Source organism: Neltuma alba, unplaced genomic scaffold, assembly GCF_004799145.2.
Source record: "Neltuma alba isolate B1F8T4 unplaced genomic scaffold, ASM479914v2 tig00008178_pilon, whole genome shotgun sequence".
NCBI classification, from domain to species: domain Eukaryota; kingdom Viridiplantae; phylum Streptophyta; class Magnoliopsida; order Fabales; family Fabaceae; genus Neltuma; species Neltuma alba.
The window spans coordinates 19666-44959 of NW_021634963.1; the positions used below are offsets into that span (position 1 = coordinate 19666).

At 32.5% G+C, this 25294-nt stretch overlaps 3 protein-coding genes and 1 long non-coding RNA gene across 4 annotated transcripts; all 4 read left to right on the forward strand.

The window, feature by feature from the left end:
- Window positions 1-105: 105 nt before the first annotated feature.
- On the forward strand, window positions 106-1015 carry LOC114753808 (uncharacterized). Its single transcript, XR_003741055.1, has 2 exons — window positions 106-342; window positions 807-1015. It is a non-coding gene; the product is annotated as an uncharacterized LOC114753808 (long non-coding RNA).
- A 9071-nt stretch (window positions 1016-10086) lies between these two features.
- Window positions 10087-10644, forward strand: LOC114753809 (uncharacterized). Its single transcript, XM_028942527.1, has one exon. It carries the CDS (start codon window positions 10087-10089, stop codon window positions 10642-10644), a length of 558 nt encoding a protein of 185 aa, XP_028798360.1.
- Window positions 10645-20733: 10089 nt separating this feature from the next.
- Window positions 20734-23507, forward strand: LOC114753810 (uncharacterized). Its single transcript, XM_028942529.1, has 5 exons — window positions 20734-20810; window positions 21220-21306; window positions 21448-21516; window positions 21881-22843; window positions 22980-23507. Exons 2-5 carry the CDS (start codon window positions 21246-21248, stop codon window positions 23096-23098), a joined length of 1212 nt encoding a protein of 403 aa, XP_028798362.1. The 5' UTR covers window positions 20734-20810; window positions 21220-21245; the 3' UTR covers window positions 23099-23507.
- LOC114753811 (protein ACCELERATED CELL DEATH 6-like) lies at window positions 23327-24241 on the forward strand. Its single transcript, XM_028942530.1, has 2 exons — window positions 23327-23512; window positions 23594-24241. Exons 1-2 carry the CDS (start codon window positions 23327-23329, stop codon window positions 24239-24241), a joined length of 834 nt encoding a protein of 277 aa, XP_028798363.1.
- The last annotated feature ends 1053 nt before the right edge of the window (window positions 24242-25294 follow it).

A 25294-nucleotide genomic window follows, 5' to 3' on the forward strand; every position in this document is an offset into this window, starting at 1 on the left:
AGCAGAAACATGGCAGCAACAATTGATGAGGTGGTGGCAAAGAATAATCCAAACCTTTAAAAGATGGCCTGGCCAGCCAGTTTTTTGCGATTCCAAATGAAGGGATAATTCGTAACAGATTTCCTCAAGCTAAGGATGTATATTTTCCTGCAGAAAACCAATGCTTCTCCAGTCTAACACCGCATCTTCCTTTGTAATTATAGATTTCTTGATGACGAGTGACTCATATGGACTGCCCTGAAAATGGAAATATATCAAGCAGAAGAAAAACCCTCAGAAAGTACAAACAATCTCTCTCTAGCCCCTCCTGATATTCCTTCAACCTTGTTACTTTCATATCAGGTCTGTATCCCGATCTCTCCAGATCAACATAAATCAGGCCCCCTATGTTAACTTTCATAAAAGGCCGCCAAGATGTTAAAACCTGGAGACAAGAACCTTAAGTTTTAATTATCATTTTCAAACTCCCCCAATGAAAGAACAAGTTACATTGAATTTTCATGGCTATAAGGAAATTATATCCCATGCCTTTTAGAGTTAGATGGATTCACTCATTTCTCGGCCACCCATAAAATAATAGTAATCTTTTTAATTTCTTCTTATTGGGATTTCTAGTTAAGCTGTACGTTATAAATTTCAGTTGATGAAACCGAGATTTTTGTGGTTACACCACAAAAAAAATTGATTTTTAGCGGTAACATTTTGCAAAATGCCTTTTGTATAAAGAAATTTACATTTTGGGGTTATATTTCCTCCTGTTGCAAGAAGCATATCATCTTCATAGCGCCTCTTTTACCCCATTGTAGATGGAGATGCGGTGTTAGACTACTGGAGATGCGCTGCTTTGTTGGAAAATTGAAAAAAAAAACTTTTATTTAAACCAGAAAGTTGTAATTTTGTAATAAAGGTTACCTGAACACTCGTCTATAGCTTATTGACATCCTACAACAAACCTTGTACGGTAATAGGAGCCTTTGGAATATAGTTGGGTTTGTTGTAAACAAAGTTGATCGCTGCCTGTGATGAGTGTTTTAGATATTAAGGCAACAACGTTGTCACTAAATTACGAGTTTAAACATTTATGAATATAACAAATGCCTGAATTCCTTTAATTGAATGGACGGTGACAAAAAATTAATATACAAATTAAAATTAAAATGAAGTAATAACTTGATGGTTGATTCCTATAAATAGAGGAAGCGATGGAGCTAGTACTCACGGTTGAAGATATTATGGAAACGAAGAAGAGGCTACAGATGGTTCTTGTTTATGGAATTACTTAGGGCACGTTTGAAATGAATTATAATACAAAATATGAGATAAGTATGTGAGAAAAGTTTTTTCTCAACTTAAATGAAATATGCTTATAAGTGATTTTAAAAGTGATGCCAAATAAAACCTTAACTAAACACTTATAAACATGTTTTATGTAAATCGTGATCGAGAGTCATTTTTTGGTACTGGGCCCTCTCTTCCAAACCCCTCCAACCAAAGAGAAAGTGGGAGATTCGCCGTATTTTATGTGTGTTTTTCTTTTGTTTCATTTCTAGCTAATTAAAATATGTACAATAACTTTATTTGTTATAATATTTCTTAAACAGAATGTTTTATAGATAAAACATCTTTACCACATGGATATAATAAAGTAATTTATGTTATATGTATTCTGGATAATAAAATAAAAAGTTGTCACTTGTGACTTAGTTAATTTATATCATTTTGAGCTGCTGCAACCTATATTATTGGAAACGGGGTCATTTTATATATTTTCTCTGTGAATGAAAGAAGACTATATGATTAAATGTCAATGCATTTAGAATATATATTTTATGAATTTAATAATACCTAGATCAAAATAAATTACTTGCATAGTGTATGTACATGTTCTTATTAAATACTCCTTGGGTCTTTCATATAAGATATAATTAATTAATTTGAGTAAATTAAAAATGTTAGTTAAATTAGTTAACACGATATGTTTTTTTCCCTAAAATATTTTAAGTATCTCCCTTAATTCCCTCTCTTCCTGGTCTTCTACTTGATTATTATTGGGAGAATATTAATAGGATTAATTTGGACAAAATTTATAAATATATGAAATAGATCTTATATATAGGACTAATATGAACTCTCTTATTAACTACTCCTCCGGTCCTTAATATAAGACCCATTTAACTAATTTGATTAGATTAAGGAAGTTAGGTAAATTAGTTAACTATAAAAAATGTGACATGTTTTTCCTAAAACACCATAATCATTTTTCTTAACACCCCTCTCTCTCTTTTACTTGATTATGATTGAGTGGATATTTATAGGGGTAATTTAGAGAAAACTGATAAATATGAAAAATGAGTCTTATATTTAGGACCAAAACCAACTCAACAATTAGATTCTATATTAAGCAGCGCAAGAGTATATATTTTTTGAATGGAAGTACTTCTCTGGTCCTTAATATAAGACCTATTTAACTAATTTGATTAGATTAAGGAAGTTAGGTAAGTTAGTTAATTATAAGAAATGTGACACATTTTTTCTAAAATACCATCATTATCTTTCTTAATACTCCTTTTTCTCTTCTACTTGATTATGGTTGAAGGAGTATCTATAGGGGTAATTTAGAGAAAATTGATAAATATGAAAAATGGGTCTTATATTTAGGACCAAAACCAACTCAACAATTGGGTTCTATATTAAGGACCGGAGGAGTACTATATTAAGGATCGGAGAAGTATATATTCAGTTGATGTAGTTAAAGGAACAGCTGTTATGCTAAATCATGCTATGTTCCATTTGTTCATTCATTATCTCCCTCGCATTGTCTTTATTTATTTTGGGTCTATTATTACAACTACATTTCTCATGTGGGCTGGTTTAGATGATCTTGGTATTTCTTCGGCGGCACTATTCGTGGCATGGCATTTTTGGCAGGTGTGTTGAGTGGGGTTCTAATTCTTGTGGTTGTCATGATAGAGATATATATATATATATATATATATATATATGAACTCTACTCCTATGCTTGCGCCTGAGACCCGTCCTTTATGATATTTTGTTAATTTTATAAGTGTGGACACATACAATGCATATGAGAAAAGTAATTTGAGTTTTATATTGACTTGAGAGGAATTAGATTAGCCATGAAAAAAGTATATATGGGTGAATCTAGAACATTTGAAGCGTAATAATAAAATAAACTCCCCATCAGAAACACTGAAGCGCTATGACAAAACACCTAGTATGAAAAAAAGAAAAAGAAAAGGGTTGGATTCACAATATTTAATCCACCAAGTGTAAGTAAAAAATGTTGGATTATATCTAGTCCACTCTTAATGGATTAGGGCCTAAGTCCAATACCAATGGGGTTCAAATAAGAATAAAGGAAAATATGGGACAACTGCAGTAGTTTTCCCTTTATGATTTAAATTGAATTCATGTAACTATCCGTACATAATATATGGGATATGGGATTGAGAGAGAGTCAGTTAATGGAGCTTAAGAAAAACTTCTCCTTGAAACTGCTCTCTCAACTCTGTGTGCTCTTTCTTTTCTATTTGGTGTCATTTGTTGTATAATTCCTAGTGTCCATATAGTAATTCTATATTACATGGGCATATTCGGATCCTAGGCACGTCCCAAAATCTTTCATCTTTGTCATTCATTCAGTCCAATAATAGCATTTCATTTCATAGGAACAGATTTGATAAATGCTAATAACTCTCAGAAAGAGCGAAGAATCAATTAACCAACTATTAGTCTTAAGCCAGCCATCTCGACTAGTGAAAAATCAACAATTCGAAACGTTTCTCTTAAGTATTCTTGATAAATTAGCTTCACTTTGGGACCTTGAGTGCTTGTATAAATGTAGACAACTGAAAATAAATGCATGTTCGATTCTACGATTTAGGTCCAGTCTCCTGAAAGTTTCCAAAAAATTAAAATTGCTCATTATGAAATTACAAAGTATAATTCCGACAATGAATTTGCCTGTAGCTCAATCTTTCAGAATCTCTGCACAGCTTTACCCCAAAATTAATCACAATTGGTTTTCTCATAGCTTATCCAAAATTATTATAAGCATATGGTCAAGTTCGCTCGAATTGCTCTCACTTAATTAAGTAGCAAATGCTACTAGCTCGTAAATTCCCGTAACACAAAGTTTATTGCGTAGTGTATCCTTTTTCATTCACGCTTTCTTCTTCGTGTTTATGCCGCTTCTTACATTGAGGTAGAATCTAAATATTGAGGCTTATCTAGTGAAATCTGAATGCCGAGGCTCGATCTAATTCATAATATGTCCAATATCTTGTTCCCATTTGCGTGGCTTTGCATTGATGCCTACTGTTCAGGCCCACAATAAATTATAAATAAAAAACAAAAAAGATAATAAAGAAAAGATCTTGTTTGATTTTTTTTTTTAGGTCGAGTTTTTCTCTGTCTTTGCAGTAAATTAAAAAGAAAAATCAAATAAAAATATCCTCTTTGCAGTAAGTGGCAATAAGAGAAAATCTCATCTATGATGAGATTAAATGCTTATGGACTTCTAAATTAGAAAATGTGGTGTGAAATCATTAAGGAGCACGGTAAGAAGAATATAAAAACAGAGAAATCTCGAAACAGAGAAATCATCCAGCAACAGTTTTGATGTCCACAAACCTAGCTAATTAAGGACTCAAAACAGTTATCCAGAAAAGGTACATAAAATGCCTAGGATAAGGCGGATGGATAGGGAATCAGGGGGATATATGATTCTCTTGACAAAGGTTATCCATATCATGTTTTTAAATATGATCCTGGGTATTTAACTTTTTTACATGAGACTTATATCTATATATTTATATATATAAAGGAATTTGTTTGTATTTGGGAAGGGGAAATTGTTAATAACTCAGAATGCAGTAGGCAATGTACATACGGATGCCTTTTTGGTGTCAAGTGGGAAGTAGTTTGGACGTTTAAAGAGATGTTTGAATGTAAACTACAATATGATTTTAAAAGTGATTTTACAGTAGATGAAATAAATATATAAAAAAAATTTGCTTCAATTTGTGAAAAAGTATTTTTAGGAAGCACTTTTAAACAAATCCAAACACTCCCTAAGATGAGCACCCAGAGCTCATTTCTTTTGGACCATCTAAATGATCTAAATTTCTAGACTTAATTTTTTTAATTAATTATTTTTATATAACAAAAGTTATTTTTTAAAAAGTGATAGTTGAGAGATCATTTTTATTTTAGATTTTATACCCTTTAAAATAATTGTTTTAAAAAAATAAAAAAATAAATTTAGATCTCATTTATGGACAGTCCAGATAGGATGAGCTCTGGCTTGTTGAGTATGATTTTGATCCTCATAGATGATTATGTTCTTGCATCCCTCCTTTTGCACCCGTACTCTTCACCCTTGCCCATCATTCCATATAGTATTTCCTATTATCCTTTTCTTTAATTTCCTTACAAAAATTGCCAACTACGTAAATAGGTTCTATTACGTCTAGCATCCTGTAATTTACATAAAATGTACGTGGGGTTATTAATATGAGTATGATGATGAGGCGCGTGTATATGTTAAGAGGATTCAACACACACACACACACACCCTTTTGTATTATTGACGACACCGCCTGTCAGCAGTTCAGCACCTTAGCTAATATGCATAAATGCTTTTAGTATTAAAACGTTATATTCATTCAAAATTTAAAATGAATTTGATAATTAATTTGACCATTTGTTGACATTTTATAACAGCTGATGAATGGTTGATTTAAATTCGTTTTCATTAAAAGAAGCCAAGCCTTGTTTGCTCCTCTGGGACTCCAAACGAAACGTATCTGTATGTACGCATCTCCAGCTAAGGAGCTTCTATCTTCCTTTGATAGATGTCCGGTCTTGCTCATTTAAATTAAAGCCGACAAGGGCTAACATGGGACACGTGGCATGAGGAGATGCACTAACGATTCCATCTTTTGTTTTTTATACATATTATATTCTCCTCTGCTAAACGTAAGGGAGATTGGATATCCATCTTCCTTTGATAGATATCCGATCTTACCCGTTTAAATAAAAGCCGACTGGTCATCATCTTCCTCCCATATATCTACATTCATCCACTTCATTCGGCCTTCATCATCATCCACTTTTTCCTTTCTTCTTCTTCTTCTTGTTTTTTTTAAGGGATGACAGAGGGGTTTCATTATTCCTTACTTTGCTAATCACTGAAATGGGACACGTGGCTTGAGGAGATGCACTAACGATTCCATCTTTTGTTTTTTTTTTATACATATTATATACTCCTTTGATCCTAAACTTAAGATCTTAGTAACTTATTTGAGTTGAATAAATTAGTTAGTATGGTATGTTTTTTTTTATTTAAAATGTCCTAAGATCCTACTTACTACTTAGGATTAAGCAAAACCATATAGGTGGGATTAAGGAATACTATGAAGGGAAGTAGTATTTTCTAATCCCACCTGCATGGGTTTGCCTAGTCCAATCCCAAGTTATAAGCAACATCTCATATTAATCTTAGGGGGTATTTGGAAGACCATAGAAATACTTTTAAAAATATATGGAGGAAGCAAGTTCCTTCATATATTTATTTCATATATCATGAAATCACTTTTAAAACTATAGTTCCGTTTCCATCCAAACACCCCCTTAATCCCAATCATTGCATACAATTCTCACTGTTTTATACTAAATGGGATCTAAATATCTTCATTAGCTTCTTCTCTTTCTCCCCTATTTGATTATTGTTAAGGAAATATTAATAAGATTAATTTTTTAAAAAAATTGATAACCATGTGAAATAAATCTTAAATCTAGTACCAATATTAATTCTCCAATTAGGTATAAGGACTAAAGGAGTACATTAACTATCTTCTGACAAGGGGGATTACATCCTAGTTTACAAGGGCAGTCCTAAAGAGTCTTTTATTCTCACACACACACGCACGCACGCACAATGCATAGTAAGTTTTACAGTTAGGAAAACGGGTTGAGCTCGTCGAGCCGGACCGTTTAAGCTGAAGGCCGGGCTTGTAGTTTGGGGTCTTCAAAGAGGACTTGGATTTAAAAGGGCCAGTCCTGTAGGGCTCAAAAATAAAAGAGTCGGTCTTATTGGACTGCGGATCGGCCTGTGTAAGCGTGCCAACAATACTTTTTTTAATTTATTTATTTTTATCCTAACCTAAGTCCTTAACATTTTATACACACTCTCTCTTTAAGTTTTACTTTCAGTTTTTCATTCACTCTGAGCTCATACTTTAATCTCTAATGATATTAAAATAAATAAAAATATATTCTCCATATCCTAAATTAGATTTCAAATTTGTATTTATTTGAACCTATTATATATTAAAATAAACAAAATATATTCCCCATATTAAAACAAAAATTATATTGATTGAACCAACAGGTATGTATCAATTTGTATATATGTTATAAAATTTTAATAAATAAGTTAACACTTTTTCTATAGTGACTATATCATAATGTTTACTATATATTTAAATAGAGTTAGACAAGCGAGTCAGACAAAACCAAAAAAGACTATTCTGAACAAAAACAAAAAAAAGATGACATAGTTAGCTCCTTAAAACCATACTATGGATCAATCCAAAGTGCTAAGATATTTTAGACTTCTCACAAGATTGCATTGCAAAGTGATTTTCACAATTAAAGCCTGAGAAATCATTGGTATTTTTAGAAGTTAAGAACAACCTATTACTAGTGAAGCACAATCAAATATTCTTACAATTAATGATAGTAATGATAGTGTTTGTCTACTTTTTTTCAGTGAAAACATTTGTTTACTTTTAAAGAAACTTTTGGATCTTAATGTCATTGACTTGTTATGTCTAATGAATGTTTTAGATTTGTTATATGTTGATGGACATTTAGATATGATGATCTTTTATATTTGTGACTTAATTTTATTCATATTTATGTCTTTTACTAGTAATTTTATTGGTTTATTTTTATTTTTTGATAAAAAAATATGAAAAATAAAATTTTTTTATTAAATCGACTAAAAGCCTGTGAGTCGGTCCTGAGCTCATCTGCTTAAAAATCGAGCATAACAAATTGAGGTATTTTTGAAATTTTAGTCCTATAAGACTGGCCCTTTTAAACCTGTTAGCTTTGCAAGGCCAGCCTTGTAGAGCCGGGCTGGCCCGTTTTCTCAGTTCTTGTAAGTTTTGGCAGGAATCCGAACAATGAAAAAAAATTATCTAGCATGTGGGGACAATAACTTCTAGGGTGACGTGCACACGCGCACAAAACAATTATACTCACATATGTACCATATGTATTTATATTTAATATAAAAGGCATGCATTTTTTATTATCTTTCTTTATTTGTGTTTTTGCCTTGACATGCTTACTTTTATAGAGTATATCCATAACTTTGAAAACGATCAAGGTCTTTTATCTTGATTGGTTCCTCTGGGTTGTTAGAAAAATATATGAATATTATATTTTGAAATCATGTATAACCCATTCGAATAATTTTTTTTTTTTGGGCTAAGACAGGTCATGGTGACTATACTGATACTATTTTAACTCCAGAGGCTTTGACTGAATGTCTGGGTATATAATGGGAGGACAGAGAGACCACAACCGCTGGAAGATCTACTGCAGTAACTGCATGAGCTTTTAGGATTTTAATTTTCTCCTTCAAGCCTAGCTTGTCCTTCTCACCCAAAAAAAGAATAATAATTTGGTTTCTTTATTAAAGACAATCCGGGATGACTCTGTTTTATGCTACCTCTCTTTGTACTTTCTCTTTAAACTTCTCTGTACATATTTTTTATTAATACGCGCCTTTTACTCAAAGCCAAGACAATCCGGGGCCTTCCATGTGAAAGAGAGAAGGAGGTCCAACTCCAAGTACGATAATGAAATAACAGGACGAAGCTGATGGCTGGCTCCTATAAATAAAGTAAGCGATGGAATGAAAGTTATCCGCTTACAGCAAATTAGAGTTGAAGAGTGAGGAAACGAAGAGGCAAAGTTCCGTTGAAGTTTCATCATACCTCACTGATTCGTCAAACTCTTGACGCTTCTCTGTTTCCCCTCTCTTTCTGTTTTCAAGTTAACTAGAAGATTAGGCACTAAAAGCTTAAAATTATAAGTAAGATTATATAATTAAATTTCAATATATTTACAATATATGCTTCATGCTTGTAGAAAAAGAATATATGTTTCACGAACTTAAGAATTTAAGAACACTTTAATATTCTGGAAAAAGAGAAAAATATAAAATATTTTGATATATGTATATATGATATTATAAACTTAAAATAAGTGGAAGTAAAGAGGTTCTCTTCAAAAAATTCAACCAAGTTTAAAACTTATAATAATTCATTTATTTATTTTTTGGTTTGAGGACAAGATGAAGTAACATGGCATCTACCGCAGATGAAAGAGGACAGATCAGAACCCGTACTGGAGAGATGGTATTGTTGAACAATCGCTGGAAATGAAAATGATAGGGCAATCGCTGGAAATGAAAATGATAGGGGTATGTATGTCATTCCATTGTTTTACTATCTATCAGTAAAATTATTATTATATTAATTATAACTTGTGAACAATATTGATTGGAATTTAACGGAACATTAATGTCAGGTTCTTTTCGATCATTGAAGGTATGTTTTCTTCTCATGGCCTGGTGAATCTAACACTAAAATATATTGCGGTATGTCAAATTTATTCACTGTGATTATACATAATGACTCATTAATGCTTGTACTATACATAGATACATGATTGAGATTATATTCATCAAAGTCTGGATCAATCCAACGTATCATAACCTTTTCCAGATTCCGGCAACCGAAAATATGTCTTCTCATCATCAAGTGAAGCATCTGATGTAGCCATTGTGCTCGAGTAGTGCCAGGGAATCCATGGAGGAGAGAGAGTATTCAGGTCAAAATCAAACAAGAGGGAGTATGCTGATACCCCTAGCTCCCAGAGATGTAATGGGGGACGTGCAAATGCGAGTGGTGAGATTCTCAAGGGGGATTGGAAATTTCATCATGAGGTTTGAAGCACAAGTTAACGGAGCAAGAACATCGACCAAACATGGATTTGAATTTACTGATAGCTGCATATGTTTCCATGGATTCTAATGTTTCTACTTCAAACAAAGATTTCATTGTACTTGATAATGCTATTTATAAACAACGCACTCCTTTGGAGAATACTATCCTACACCTAATAGCTGCCTATGGAAACAATGCAATTGTAGAGAAGGTGGCTCAACAAGCTCTCTTTCTTTTTACAGTGACGAACATCAATTATGATACTGCATTGCATGCTGCTGCAAGAGCAGGCCATGCATCTGCCATTCAAAATCTCTTGAATACTTGGTTTCCTTTGGTAAGACGTGAGACAGATGGTCATCCTGAAGATCAATTCACTTTGCAAATGATGCTCGTGGTGTCTTTAACTTTGTTGCGAAACAAACAAGGAAACACTTTCTTTCATGAGGCATTTATGGTTAATGCCCAAAATGGGGACAAGATTTTCAAGGCTTTTCAAGATTCTTTCATCAAAGATGGTTTAGAGTTGGAAGCTAAATTTAAGAAAATTGTCAATCATTTAGTAGTATTTACAATCAATAAGGAAGGAAAATCATAATTGTACGTGGCCATTGAGGTTGGTAGTAAGGAAGTTGTTGAGCAACTCTTGGACATCTGCAACCAATATGACCTCAAACCTCAAGGAAAATCTCCCTTTCTTCCAGTAATGACCAAGAGAAATATGGGTAATCATATTGTTATTGACTCATGGATTCATTGCTCCAACATATCGCTAAAACGTTCATATGCCCACAATATTGTCCTATGTATCTTCATTTGCCAATATACAAATCCTAATTTTATTGTTTATTTGTGCAGATATGTTGCAAACCATTATAACCAAGAAACCAAATTGGATACATTTGAGAAATGAAGAAGGAAGGCTCCTTCTTCATCAGGCGGCGTCCATGGGGTACTGTGAAGTTGTTTCCTACTTAGTAAAGAAATGTTCTTCATGCACCATGCAAAGGGACAACCATGGCTTCTTCCCTATTCATTTGGCATGTATTAGAGGTCACGTTAGAGTAGTTGAAGAGCTAATAAAATGTTATCCAGATCTCATCGAGATGCTTGACAAAACTGGCTGAACTTTGCTCCATGTTGCTTCCGAAAGTGGAAAATATGAGCTGGTTAGGTACATCCTCTAACATCTAAGCTAGAGATTATGATAAAGTAGAAGGATAATGATGGGAATACTCCTTTGCATTTGGCCACCCTTCATCGGCATCCCAAAATTGTGCATTCGTTGACTGGGGACAATAGAGTCAATCTTGCTATACTTAATCAAGAAAACCAGACAGCTCCAGACATTGCTGACCTAAGGCATGACAAAATCCATCCCTTGCAAAGGCAAGTTGCTGGTACGCCTTAGAGTTCTATTAGGTCGTTGCGTTGAAATGGCACAATAGTTTGTGAAGAAAAAGGATCCCCCAACACTGGACAATATAAAGATAGAATTGACACTTTGGTATTAGTTTTAACCCTGATAATAACAGCATCCTTTGCTGCTGGGTTTGCCATCTCGGGTGATTAGATCAAGGAACAGTTGTTATGCTAAATCATGTCATGTTCCATTTGTTCATTATCTCCCTCACAATCTCAGTATTTGGGGGCTACTATTACAACTATAATTCTCACGCAGGCTCATTTAGATGATCTACATTTAATGCCTTTTGCTCTCAACTGCTCAATGCCAGTTCTAGGTATTTCCTTGACAACACTATCCCTAGCATTTTTGGCAGGCGTGTATCTGGTAGCCAGCAAACTTAACCAGTTGGCCGCTACCTTTTTAGTGTTGAGTGTGATTTTGGCCTTGATAGTTGTGTTCTTGTATGCCCTCTTTTGGCTGTCGTCCTCTTCAACTATCCCATTCATTTGATATATTTCCTATTGCCCATTTCTTCTCATTTCAAAGATTGCTGAAGCAAAGATTGATGCCAACCGCAAAAGTTCTAGTACTTCTACCACCCTATAATCTATATGACGTGCGTGGTTACTATTAGTAGGATGAAGAATCACTCATGTTAAGGATTTAATTACTCGTTTGGCATCGATTAATATTATGCCATATATATTCATTTGTATTCATATGTCATAGTAGGACTAGTTTGTACAGGATAGTTTGCGGAGTATGTATGTTTGTAATCTAGCGTCTCTCATGTATAGGTATTAGTGGTAAGACTGATCTTTGTGTGCTTGTCTAGGTATACATTTTGGGTCTATTTGACGATACCCCATAAAATAATAGTGACTAGTGAGCGATTTATAGATCATGTGTGGAAGTTTACACAGGATGTTTGTCATTAAAAGCCCATGTACAAAAGATGTGATAAATTGGAAGGTATATTTTCCATAACATGGAATACATATAACTTGATCAAATGTACTTTAATTAAGGATCAAACCTGCATGGAAGTCAGCATAGGATGTTTGCTGGATCAGTGGCCGCTCAAAAATATGGACACAGGGAAAAGGAATATACAGATAAATTCATTGTTGTAAAAATGCCGAGTTTGATCGCACCTATATATATATATATATATATTGGTAACTGATATGGTCTCATGATTAGCAACTGATATGGAAGGGATGGCCCTAAAGAACAGAATATGAGGTAGCAATATCAAGTTATAACTCATAACTAGTACTCTTCCAGTTTTTAATATAGAACCTAATTGTTACGTTGATTTTGGTCCTAAATATAAGACCTATTTTTCATATTTATTAATTTTTCTAAATTACCCTTATGAATACTCCCTCAACTATAATCAAGTAAAAGAGGGAGAGAGGATATTAAGGAAGATGATTATGATGTTTTAGGACAAATATATCATATTTCTTATAATTAACTAATTTACCTGACTTCTTTACTCTAATAAACTTATTTAAATAGGTTTTATATTAAGGACCCGAGAAGTATTACTCAATAATATCACTCAAAAGAAATACTAGTATAAATTATAATCACTCCCTATAACGGGCTCACAGTTCGAAATACAAGCAGAAGGAGAACCCTCAGAAAATAAGAAGGATCTTTCTCTCTGCCACCGTTGCCACCTGTCCCTCCTCATGTACTTCGTTAATATTTCATCATTATAATTAACCATAAACTAACCAAAAAGATGATGAAATACATTAAGATAGAATTTTCAGCATTCGTTTATGTAATGGAAATTGACATCCATACTTCGCCATCTTGATGGGAAGAAGAGGATATGATACCTACTATAGAATGATATATAGCAAAGGGTAGAAGAAACTCTACATCTGAGACGGTATTTTCTCGTGTGCTTTTTCCAAATGGTAATTAAGGCAAGTATCAGCTCATGTGCTTCTAATCAAGCTCTTTGTTAGTACAACATTCATAACGCAGCATAGGCAATCAAATTAATTAAATCTGCCATTTCTTTTTTATTCGGCAAAATCCGATCCTACTCGTTTCAGGCTGATTGGTCATCATGATCCTCTCATCTATGTCAATCAATTTTATTCGGCCTTATTAGTGATCAGCCATTTATTCAATTTTTCCATTTTCCTTTCTTAACTCACTGTCTAAAGGACAATGGAGAGGTTTTGACGTTTCATTCCTTGCTAATCACGAAAGTGGAACGCGTGGCGTGAGTGCACTAACGAAAATGACTTGCATTTCGAATATCCCCTATTTATCTTCTTTAAATGGGAATTACATTTTAGGATACGGGGAGTACAAAAATGTACTCTCATTCCTGATTTTTCACAGAAAATGGTCTTCAATGGGCACTGGCCAGAGTTACAAGAATGATGAAAAAGATTCATATAGCATGTAGGGACAATAACTTCCAGGGTTTCCAGGGTGACATGGACAAAACAATTACGCACACATGCATTATGTATTTACATTTAATAAAAGTATGTTTTCCCACTCTATTTTTTTTTTTTGGTTGACATCCTCACTTTTATCTGTAACTTTGAAAAAGAGGTCTCCAAAATTAATTGATTCCTTTAGGCTGTTGGAAACTGTGAATATTTATATTTTGTAACCATAACATGAGAGAAAAAAGAACTTATACTCGGATGTAAGCTTTGTTACTTGTAGCCGGGCTACGCCTTATTATTGAAGAGCTTGATGTAGTTTTGTTAAAGAGACAAATCCTATTATATGCGGTAAGGCTATGGGTTCTCTTAGAGGTTACAAGAATGTTATAAAGATAGTTGAGGGGGTTTCATACATACAAATTACTTCTTGAACTATTATATATTGTTTCTAAAAAAACCATTTACACTTTATGTTATGCACACTTATATTTTGCCTACTTAATTATCTTGTAATTATTTCATATATACTTGCTAAATTTGATTTGTGGTTACTGGGTCTATGTGACTCGCCTCATGGTTTATTATTATTTTTCAAGCAAAGTTCTTAATGGGTTACACTTAGGAAAAGCTCTAGAGGTTTAGACTTGCATTGTGCTTTATCAATCTTCCTATTTTAGTTATTTATGTGTTGACTTTGCATCTTGGCACTTAGGGATTATTTATACTCTGATGTAATTTGTGAAACTAATTTGAGACTTGCATAACTAGTTTATTTATTATTTTTTATATTTTTGTAGAGCATTGATGGGAGGCCTAAGGCTATAGGTTTCTAAATTGTGACTTTTGGTTATAGATCCACATTTGTGAACATTTTTGAGAAAATTATGGGGTCATATAGAAATTATATTAATATGAAAAGATACGTATTATGACGAATAAGATGATAATTGTGGAAAATGATATTGGATTTACTGGTGAATTGTGATATTAGGCTTCAAAAGTGCTTGAGGCCCAATTATCATACCATTTGACTTATATGTAAATAGCAAGTCATGGGTTTATTTCTTTTTAACTGTGAATCCATGATAGACTGATGTCTTTCCTTTTCTATCATGGTCTGTATTGTTGAAGCAAGTTATTTTCTTAAAAACTATGATAGGTTTTGTAAATTAAAGTTTAATCATTTACTGTCATGACTGACTTCTCTAGAGTGATTGGTGAGATCTTTTATAATTATAATAGTTTTCAATTATACTCCTCCGCTTCTTAATAAAGGACCTAATTATTGAGTTAATTTTAGTCCTAAATATAAGACCTATTTATCATATTTATCAATTTTTTTTCTAAATTACCCATATAGATATTCTTTTAACTATAATCAAATAAGTAAGAGAGAGAGAATATTAAGAAAGATGATTATAGTATTTGAGGAAAAACATGTCATATTTCTTGTAATTAATTAACTTATCTAACTTTCTTAATCTAATCAAATTAGTTAAATAGATCTTATATTCAGGATCAGAGGAGTATGATTTATTTTTTTATCGTAATTAGGGCTATTCACGGGATGGGATCAGATCGGGACAGACCCGTCTCAGTCCCATCTCAATCATGAATAGGGACCGGATAGGATTCTTGTCCTATGTCCTGTCCCGTCTCACTCCCGATAAGATTGAGATGAAATCAGGACAGGATAGGACAGGATGTTCCGTTTCCCTTTTTTTAGGGAAAAAAACTATAATTATTTGTATGAATTTTTTATGTCATAGTGTTTATTTTTCATTAGGCTTATAAAGATAGAAGCATTATAAGAAAAATATTATGGAAAAAACTCAATTATATAGTATAAAAAAGGTATAAAAACAATGCTATAAACAAATACTCTAAAAAAAAATTATATAATGACTTTATGAATTATTTTATTGAGAAATGAGATTTTGTTGGGGAACGCTGCAACTTAAAAACTAAAAATCACTATAAAAATAATTATTATTATTAATAAGTGAATTAAATAATTTAATAATTTTTTAAAAAATTTAATCAATGGGACTGTATAAGATAGTAATTGTACCGTAATTAGAGTGGCTATTACAAATTGTCGTACCTAGTGTCCCAGGCGCCCATGGCATACTGCATCGCAACACAACTAGGTACGGATCTTACGAAATGAACCAGAACCCTATATATATAAATATATATATATATATATATATATATAGTTAGGCAATTATTGGTGCTTGCTGACAAAAAAAAAAGAGAAGATGGGATACTTACTGCAACGTTTTTTTTTTTTTTGGCCAAAGATACTTACTGCAACGTTTGGATTGGAATTGATGGCAGCTACATTATCAATGTCGTCCTCGGGAAGTGGTTGCTTCGCCTCAACGTGGCCAATCCTCAACCTTAGAAGAAGACATTCACATCCTTTTAAAGAATTTTAACTCCACATAAGCTACAGGAACCACAGGTTTGTTGCTCGTGAGTTACTCTCGTTTCTTATTATAAAAGATATTTGATAGTTATAACATGTTTTTATATATAAGAAACACTTAAAAGTTATCTCTATTCTTTTATATTGATTTCTTATTTTACCCCTATTTATTTTGTCTCTAACTCATACTCTCTCCCCCCACTTCTATTTCTTTTAATAATTTAATTGTTCTCCCTCATACTCTCTGTCCTTGTTAATAAGGGTATTGTTGAAAAAAAACATTATACTTTTTACATATTAATTGTCCTTAACTAATTTTAACTTTTTTTTTATCAATATAATTTGGTTATTTATCTCTTATAATAAAAAAAAGAGGGAGTATCAAGCAACATCAGCGTGCGTAATTTATAGTGTTAATGCCAAACTATCAAACTTATCACTATTGACCCCCGCGTTCAAGTCCTTATTAAATGGCTGGGGTCAATGTTTTAAACAGTTAAAAAAAAAAAAAAGACCAAGACTTACAATTTAAAAATATTGAGATCAAAATCAAGATGATAGAAAAATGATATAGGAACAAATCAAGGGATGCATCACTCTGACAAGTTGCAATGGTTACTCCTACTCAGGATGCCAACCCTTTTATTTTCTCTTTTATCTTTTTCACAATCACGGGACAAGTTGCAAATGATGATACGGTCACCCCACATAGTAGGACACGTGTCTCAAAATGATTGTGTTTTCAGTCTTCATTTGCGTCATGTTTGAAAACGAACTCCTAGATTTCTTTGGTTTGTGGGCCAACATGTAAAGGCAAATTCCAATCAATAGAAAACCTTATCAAAATTACTAAATAATAACTAAATTATCAATTTTGTTGGAATATGAATTTTTTCCCAAATATATTCATAAATATTTATTTATTTATTTTTTCTAAGATAATCCTTGCACATATTAAAATTTTTTATTAAATAGTAGTTTTAACTAATACACATAATTAATAAGAGTATTCTAGGAAATACAACACCTATTTATTAAAAATAATTAACTTAATTAATTTTTTTTAATCTACTTAAATTAGTCAACTAGTTTTTACTCCTGTGGTCCTATTTATAGAGCAGAGAGAGAAGATTTTTTTGAGTCTTATTTATAAGTCACTTCATTAAATTTTTAGTGTGAATATACTATTTTGTCCTTTATTTATTATATTGTAGGTAGTTATTTCTTTTGAAATGTGTATATATTAAATATGGATAAAGTTAAAAATTTGTTATATTTTAATGGAAAGTTAATGCATTTTAATGTTTTTCTTAACTTATATAAAATATGTTAGAAGTGCCTTATAAATAGAATTAGAAGAGTATATATTAGTCACTAGTCAACTAGTTTTTATATTAAAAAGAGACAGTAATAGAAGTTGGCGGCTAATTCCTATAAATAAAGGAAACCGATGGTGCGAAGGTTTTTCATGTGTGGTCAGTGAAGTTGAAGAGTGAGGAAACGGTCGAAGAGGCATAGTGACGTGGAAGCTTCATCACTGATTCCGGTCATGCATTTTGAAACTTCATCACCGCTTCCGCAGATGGAATCACAGGAGCCAAACAGCAGTAAGAACTTCAAACTCTTGTTTCCTTCCCCAGCCGACGCTTTGACTTTATTATTCTTCCCAATTTCTTTCATGTTTATCTTTACGTGCTTCCTTTGGATCAACTAATTAGAGATGTGCAATTTAAATTTTTTCTCGAGGGTAGTGATCTTCCTTTCTCCTGACACTACAAAAAAATATGCTTTTAATAATAGAATTTAGTAACGGAATTTTCCGTCGCTAACCTGATTTTTGAAAAACAAAAATAAAAATACATGTGGCACCTCTACCAATTACTACGTCATCATTGGTGACCACCTCCATGTGTGCTGTGCTGCCACCTCACCTCTACCTGCCACGTGTGCTGCCAATTGAGCTGCAATGAACCTGTTGATTTATTATATAAATTACATATATATAATATTATTTTACCAACAAATATATATTATTAAAAACTAAAAATATATTATTGATAATTTTAATCATAACTATTTTAATGAAAAAATATTTTTAAATATTTTTTTTACTATTTGTTTCATAATTTTTTTTAAAAATATTTTAAATATAATTTTAATTTCCAACAACACTAATTTTGAATTTTTAAATCATAAATAATTTTTTTATAAATAATTTTTTAAATTTTTTTAATTAACATTGATAAGATACATAATTTAATTATATGTATTATATATTACATTATATTATATTATCTATATGTGTTTTATATATTTGAAGAAAATATTTACAATTAGTTAAAAAATCTTGTTATTCAAAAAATAACTACTATAATAAAATATAATAAATTATTCTATATAAAAAATTAAATGATTTGAATAGATTATGATAAACAATATTCTCCTAGTCGTATATATATCCTCTGTAATTTATTTCTTAAAATTCTTGTATATACTATTTGTTTTTGTATTGAAGATCAAAATCAATCTATATCATGAGTATTAATTATATCATGATTAATTTTTATTGTATAATGATTGAAATTCAAAATTTATTTCAATATTAGTTTGCGTTCATATAAATTTATTTTTTGTTTTTGAATTTCTATCATATATTATATATTTCAATATATTGTACATATATATATGATAAAATTATTTCTTTCTTATATCAGTTTGTATATAGAAAGTTATTAATATTTTATTATATTTTTTAATTATTTAATAATCAAGAGGAATTTATTTTAACAAAATATAAACAAGTTTTTCTAAGAAATTATCTTTCTATTTTAGTATATACATAATGATGACATGAATGATGATGATATCTTCATTAATAGCAACTCCACAAATATATCAATTTATTTTATAATTAAAAATGTTTTTAAATCATTATATTCTTAATTGTTACTCACTCCGTTCCTTATTATAAGAGACGAATAACCGAATTACGTTGATCAAAAAGTAGTTAAAATTAGTTAACAACAATTAATGTGTAAAAAATATAATTTTTTTTCCAAAAATACCCTCATTAATAAGGAGAGAGAGTATGAGAGCGAACAATTAAATTATTGAAAGAAAGAGAAGTGAGAGGGAGAAAGTGTGTGAATTGAAGACAATAAATATGGGTAAAATAGGAAATCAACACAAAAAAGTAGAGACAACTTTTAAGTGTCTCTTATATATAGAAACATGCCATAAGCACCAAATGTCTCTTATAATAAGGAACGGAAGGAGTATTATATAAATTTTTGTAAGATTATAATTTAAAGTAATAAAATTTAAAATTAGTGTTGGATTAGCGACAGAATATAATTAGCGACAAAATTAGTGACAAAAATTTAGTGATGGAATTAGTGACGGAAATTTCTGACAGAAAAAATTCCGTCGCTAATTCCGTATCTAAATATTTAGCGACGGATTTTCTGACGAATTAGGGACGGACAGAAATTTCGTCACTAATCTGTCGCTCCATCGCTAATCCGTTGAAAAAATTAGCAACAGAATTTCTGTCACAAATCCTTTGGAAATTAGTGACGGAATTTGTTTTCGTCACAAATTCTGTCAGAAATTAGTGATGGAATTTGTTTTCATCGCAAATTCTGTCGCTAATCAACTGTTTTTTTGTAGTGTAGGCAATTGGCTGGATTGATCAGAGGCAAGGAATTTTCGTTCTGTTATGATTGAAATGCAAACTTCCTCTTTAAAATCCCTCATTATTTCTGAGGGGAAAAGGGAGTAGTCCCTCCTTTAAAAACCTCCAACTAATTAATCAGAAAAATAAGAGATCAAACCATTTTTTATGTGTGTTTTGCTTATTTTTTTCACTTATAATTATAAGATAGGGTTAATATAATTTTTAGCCCCTAAAATTTGACATCATTTTGGTTTTGGCTCCTATGTGGTTTTAGTCATTAAAATTTAATCTCATTTTGATTTTCATCTCTAAAATTTAAAAGTAGTGATTTTGGTTCCTAAATTTTGATTTCATTTTAGTCCGTCATAAAATTTGTGGTCCCTTAAATAAGGATTAAAATCAAATTGAAATTAAATTTCAGGTACTAAAAATTTTATTAAACCATTAAGATACGTATTGTTTTATATATAGTATATATATTCCTATGATTTTTTTTAACATTTCTTGAACAGAATGTTTTCTAAACAAAGCATCTTTTATTATATGAGAAATTAAATTAACTTATCTTATATTCCGGACAAAAGAATAATTTAGTTAGTTTCTTTTCAGCAATAACATATCTTTATTAAAAGATAAAATTAAAATAGGAGGATGAAATACACACATATGAAATAAAAAGTTATCACTTATGACTCAATTAATTTATGTAATTGTTTTGGATAAATTGTTGAAAGATGTACAAGAATTTGTAAGGCGTTGTGATGTGCGTGCAATGTGAAGGTAATAAAGACACCATATGTAGTATCATTAAAAGGATGAGCAAGTATGTTCATTTCTTAGCTCTTTCTTATCCAAATAGCATTGCTGCTACACTTTTTCAATGAAGTTCTTATCGGCTCTAAACTTTTTCTTATACTCCTCCAGTCCTAAATGGGTCTTATATTTAGGACCGGAAGAGTATCATTTATGTTGTTGCTCCCTGTATTGTTGAAAACGTGCGGGTCATGTTTTATATTTTCTCTCTAGATGAAAGATGATTATATGCTTAAATTTCAATACATTAAGAATAATTTAATAAATATAAATTAATCACACCGCCGCGTGTACGTGTCTTCGTTAGACATATTTTTATTCCATACAAGTAGTATTATGCATTTGGCATCCATAATATTGAACATAAAATTATTCTAGGAAGTTTAAAACTTATAATTTGTTTATTGTTTGAGGAGAAGATGGAGTAACTTGGCTTCTACCTGCGATGAATAAGGACCGATCGGAACCCAGGCTGGAGGTAATCACTGGGAATCAAAATGATACGGGTATATGTCACTCCTTTGTTTTACTATCATTCAAAATGAATCGGTATTATATTCTTGCTTTGTTATCCATGACGACTAATAATAACTTGGGAACAATATTGATTGGGATTTAAACAATAATGTCAAGCAAACATGTGTCAGGTTCTTTTCGAGGGTATGTTTTCTTCCCGTGGCCCAGTGCATCTGAATCTGACACTGAAATATGTTGCGGTATGCCAAATTTCATCACTCTCCTTTTCCGTTAATGTCTTTATTCGTTAATATAAGAGTTAGTTGGATGTTCAATTTGGTCCTCAATGTAAGAGTCCAATCCACTTTGCCTCCAATATCTATTCATTTTATCCCAAAGTAATTCTTATGATGATTGCATATGTTAAGGAGTTTTCATGAAGGAATAGTTTCAACATGCATGATTAATATAGGTATTTAGGAAAGAAAACTTACTTAACTAATTTTTTTGATATGCACAGAGTAGTTATCTAGTTCTTATATTAAGAAACACAGGTAGTATAGCTACCTGATTGAGATTCAAAACACTGGTTCAATCAAACATGTCATAATTTTTCTTATTCAGATTCTGACAGGAAATATGTCTTTGCATCATCAAGTGAAACATCTGGCGTGACTATTGTGTTCGAGCAATGCGATGGAATCCAAGGGGGAGAAACAATGTTTAAGTCAAAATCAAACATGGCAGAGAGTACCGAATATATTGATGAGGAAGAAACACCGATGGAGCCATGCATGTGGTTGCCAGAACCTGAAATGCAAGAGGCGGTACTCTCAAGGGGGATGGAAATTTCATCATCAATATTGAATCACAAGTTAAGTGAACAAGAACATGGACCCAACACGGATTTGAATTTGCTTACAGCTGCATATGTTTCCATGGACTCCAGTGTTTCCCCTTCACACGGAGATTTCATCGTACCTGATCCTGCTATTTATAAACAACGCACCCCTTTGGAGAATACTGTCCTGCACTTAGCAGCTGCCTATGGAAAGAATGCAATGGTAGACAATATAGCTCAACAAGCTCCCTATCTTTTTACAGTGACTAACAGCAATTATGACACCGCACTGCATGCTGCTGCAAGAGCAGGCCATGCCTCTACCATTCAAAATTTCTTGAATACTTGGTTGCCTTTTATAAGACGTGAGACAGACGGTCATCCTAAAGATCAATTCACTTTGCAAATGATGCTCTTGGTGTCTTTGACTTTGTTGCGAAACAAGCAAGGAAACACTTTCTTTCATGAGGCATTTATGGTTAATGCCCAAAATGGGGATAAGATTTTCAGGGCTTTTCAAGATTCTTTCATTACAGATGGTTTAGAGATGGAAGCTGAATTTAAGAAAATTGTCAATCATTTAGCAGTATTTGCAGTCAACAAGGAAGGGAAATCATTATTGTACGTGGCCACTGAGGTTGGTTGTAAGCAAGTTGTTGATCAACTATTGGATATTTGCATCGAACATGACGTCAAGCCTCAAGGAAAATCTCCTTTTCTTCCGGCACTTACCGAGAGAGATATGGGTAAGTATATTGTTAATGACTCATGGATTATTCATTTCTTCAACATATTGCTAAAACATTCACACGCTTGCAATATTGTCGTACGTATCTTTATTTGCCGGTATATGAGTCCTGATTATATTGTTTGTCTGTGTAGATATGTTGCAAACCATTCTGATCAAGAAACCAAATTGGATACACTTAAGAAATGAAGAAGGAAGGCTTGCCCTCCACCAAGCAGCATCTATAGGGTACCATGAAGCTGTTTCCTACTAAGTAAAGAAATGTTCTTCATGTACCATTGAAAGGGACAACCATGGCTTCTTCCCTATTCACTTGGCATGTATTAGAGGTCATGTCAAAGTAGTTGAAGAGCTACTAAAATACTATCGAGATCCCACAGAGCTGCTTGACAAAAATGGTCGAACTTTGCTTCACGTTGCTGGTAAAAGTGGAAAATATGAGCTTGTTAGGTACATCCTCCAACATCCTAAACATGAGATTATGATAAACCAGATAGATAATGATGGGAATACTCCTTTGCATTTGGCCACCCTTCACTGCCATCCCAAAATTGTGCATTCGTTGACCTGGGACAACAGAGTTAATCTCGCTGTGCTAAACCAAGAAAACCAAACAGCTCTAGACATTGCTGAACTAAGGCATGGCAAAAATCCATCCATTGCGCAGGCAAGTTGCTATTCGTAATTTAACAATTTCAAAATTCCTTTTCTCAAAATCATGATTCTTCTTGAAAATGTTTGTTTCCAGGTACTTACATGGATTGCATTGCAATCTGCTGGTACACCTCGAAGTTCTGCTGGGCCATTGCTTTCAAATGACACATTAATATATGGTGAAGAAAGAGAAGCAGCCAGCACCAAAAAATATAAAGATAGACTTGACACTTTGATATTGGTTTCAACTCTTATAATAACAGCATCCTTTGCTGCTGGATTCGCCATGCCAGGTGGCGTAGATAAGGGAACAGCTGTTATGCTGAATCATGGGATGTTCCATTTGTTCATTCTCTCCCTCACAATCTCCGTCTTTGGGGCTATAATTACAACTATAATTCTCTTGTGGGCTCGTTTAGATGATCTGCGTTTAATGCTTTTTGCTCTGAAGTGTGCGATGCCAGTTCTAGGTATTTCTTTGACGACACTATCTCTGGCATTTTTGGCAGGTGTGTTTCTTGTGGTCAACAAACTTAGTTGGTTGGCCACCACCTTTTTGGTATTAAGTGTGGTTTTGGCCTTCATGGTTGTTTTCTTGTATGCCCTTCTTTGGCTGCCATCCTCTTCAACCATACCATTCGTTCGATATATTTCCTATTATCCCTTTCTTCTTCTTGCTAAGATAGTTGAAGGGAAAACTGATGCCAACCACAAAGGTTCCAGTCCTTCTAGTACCCTGTAATATAGATGAAATGCATGGTTATTATCAGTAGGATGAAGAATCACACATGTTAAGGATTAAGTATATTTATGTGTTTGGTGTCTGTTTATATTATGTCATATATATTCATCTGTACTCGTATGTTTTAATGGGACTGGTTTGTATAGGATAGTTGGCAGGGTATATATGATTGTAATCTTTTGTGTCGCTTATGTATACGGATTAGTTGTAAGGTTGTCATCCTTGTGTGCGTTATGGAGTTGTACATTTTGGGTCTATTTGACCCCATTAGACAATAATGACTAGTGAGCGATTTCTTGACCACACGTGGAACTATGTACAGAGGATGTTTGTCATATGTAACGTACATGTACAAGATGTGGTGAATTGGAAGATATATTTGTCATAACATGGAACACTTATCACTTGATTAAACGTACATTAAGGATGGGACCATGTGTGGAAATTTGCATAGGATGTTTGCTGGATCGGTGGCCACTGTACTCAAAACAAATACAAGAATAGACAAAAGGAAAAAGAATATAACGCTAAGAATTCATTGTTCTAAAAATGCTGCGTTTGATGGCAATTCGTTATATGTATATTTGGTAACTGATATGGTCTCTTGATTAGTAATTACTAAATTATATGAATAGCCGTAAAAAAGGGAATATGAAGTAGCAATATCAAGTTATAACTGCTACTATTCAAATTGAAAGGCACTACCTAAGAAGGAGATGAAATGTCTAGGAAATAGAGACAGAGATAATGATCAACACGCAACAGATTCAGGCCACATGTTAATGGAGCAAGCAGATAGAGCCAAGAATGATTTCAAGATGCTGAATTGGTGCCCAAATCCCAAACAGTACACACAAGTTGACATTATAAAAGAACATAATACAAATAGATTGCGGAGCAGTGTGATTTTATTGAGTACGGTTGCCTCTTGAAGTGGTGAAAGCCATTTCCCATGGAGTTACCATGAAACATTCTTATCAAGAATAAATAATTTATGAAATGTTTTACATCATAATCACACTCTTAATAACATTTCCCTAAATTAAATATCAT

Excerpts from the sequence above, each read along its gene's own strand:
- LOC114753811 (XM_028942530.1), top strand. The coding sequence starts at position 23,327 with ATGATAAACCAGATAGATAATGATGGGAATACTCCTTTGCATTTGGCC. Across the intron at positions 23,513-23,593 it reads AAAATCCATCCATTGCGCAG|GTACTTACATGGATTGCATT; the intron begins GCAAGTTGCTAT and ends GTTTGTTTCCAG.
- LOC114753810 (XM_028942529.1), top strand. The coding sequence starts at position 21,246 with ATGAATAAGGACCGATCGGAACCCAGGCTGGAGGTAATCACTGGGAAT. Across the intron at positions 21,517-21,880 it reads TGACACTGAAATATGTTGCG|ATTCTGACAGGAAATATGTC; the intron begins GTATGCCAAATT and ends TTTCTTATTCAG. Across the intron at positions 22,844-22,979 it reads ACTTACCGAGAGAGATATGG|ATATGTTGCAAACCATTCTG; the intron begins GTAAGTATATTG and ends TTGTCTGTGTAG.
- LOC114753809 (XM_028942527.1), top strand. The coding sequence starts at position 10,087 with ATGGATTTGAATTTACTGATAGCTGCATATGTTTCCATGGATTCTAAT.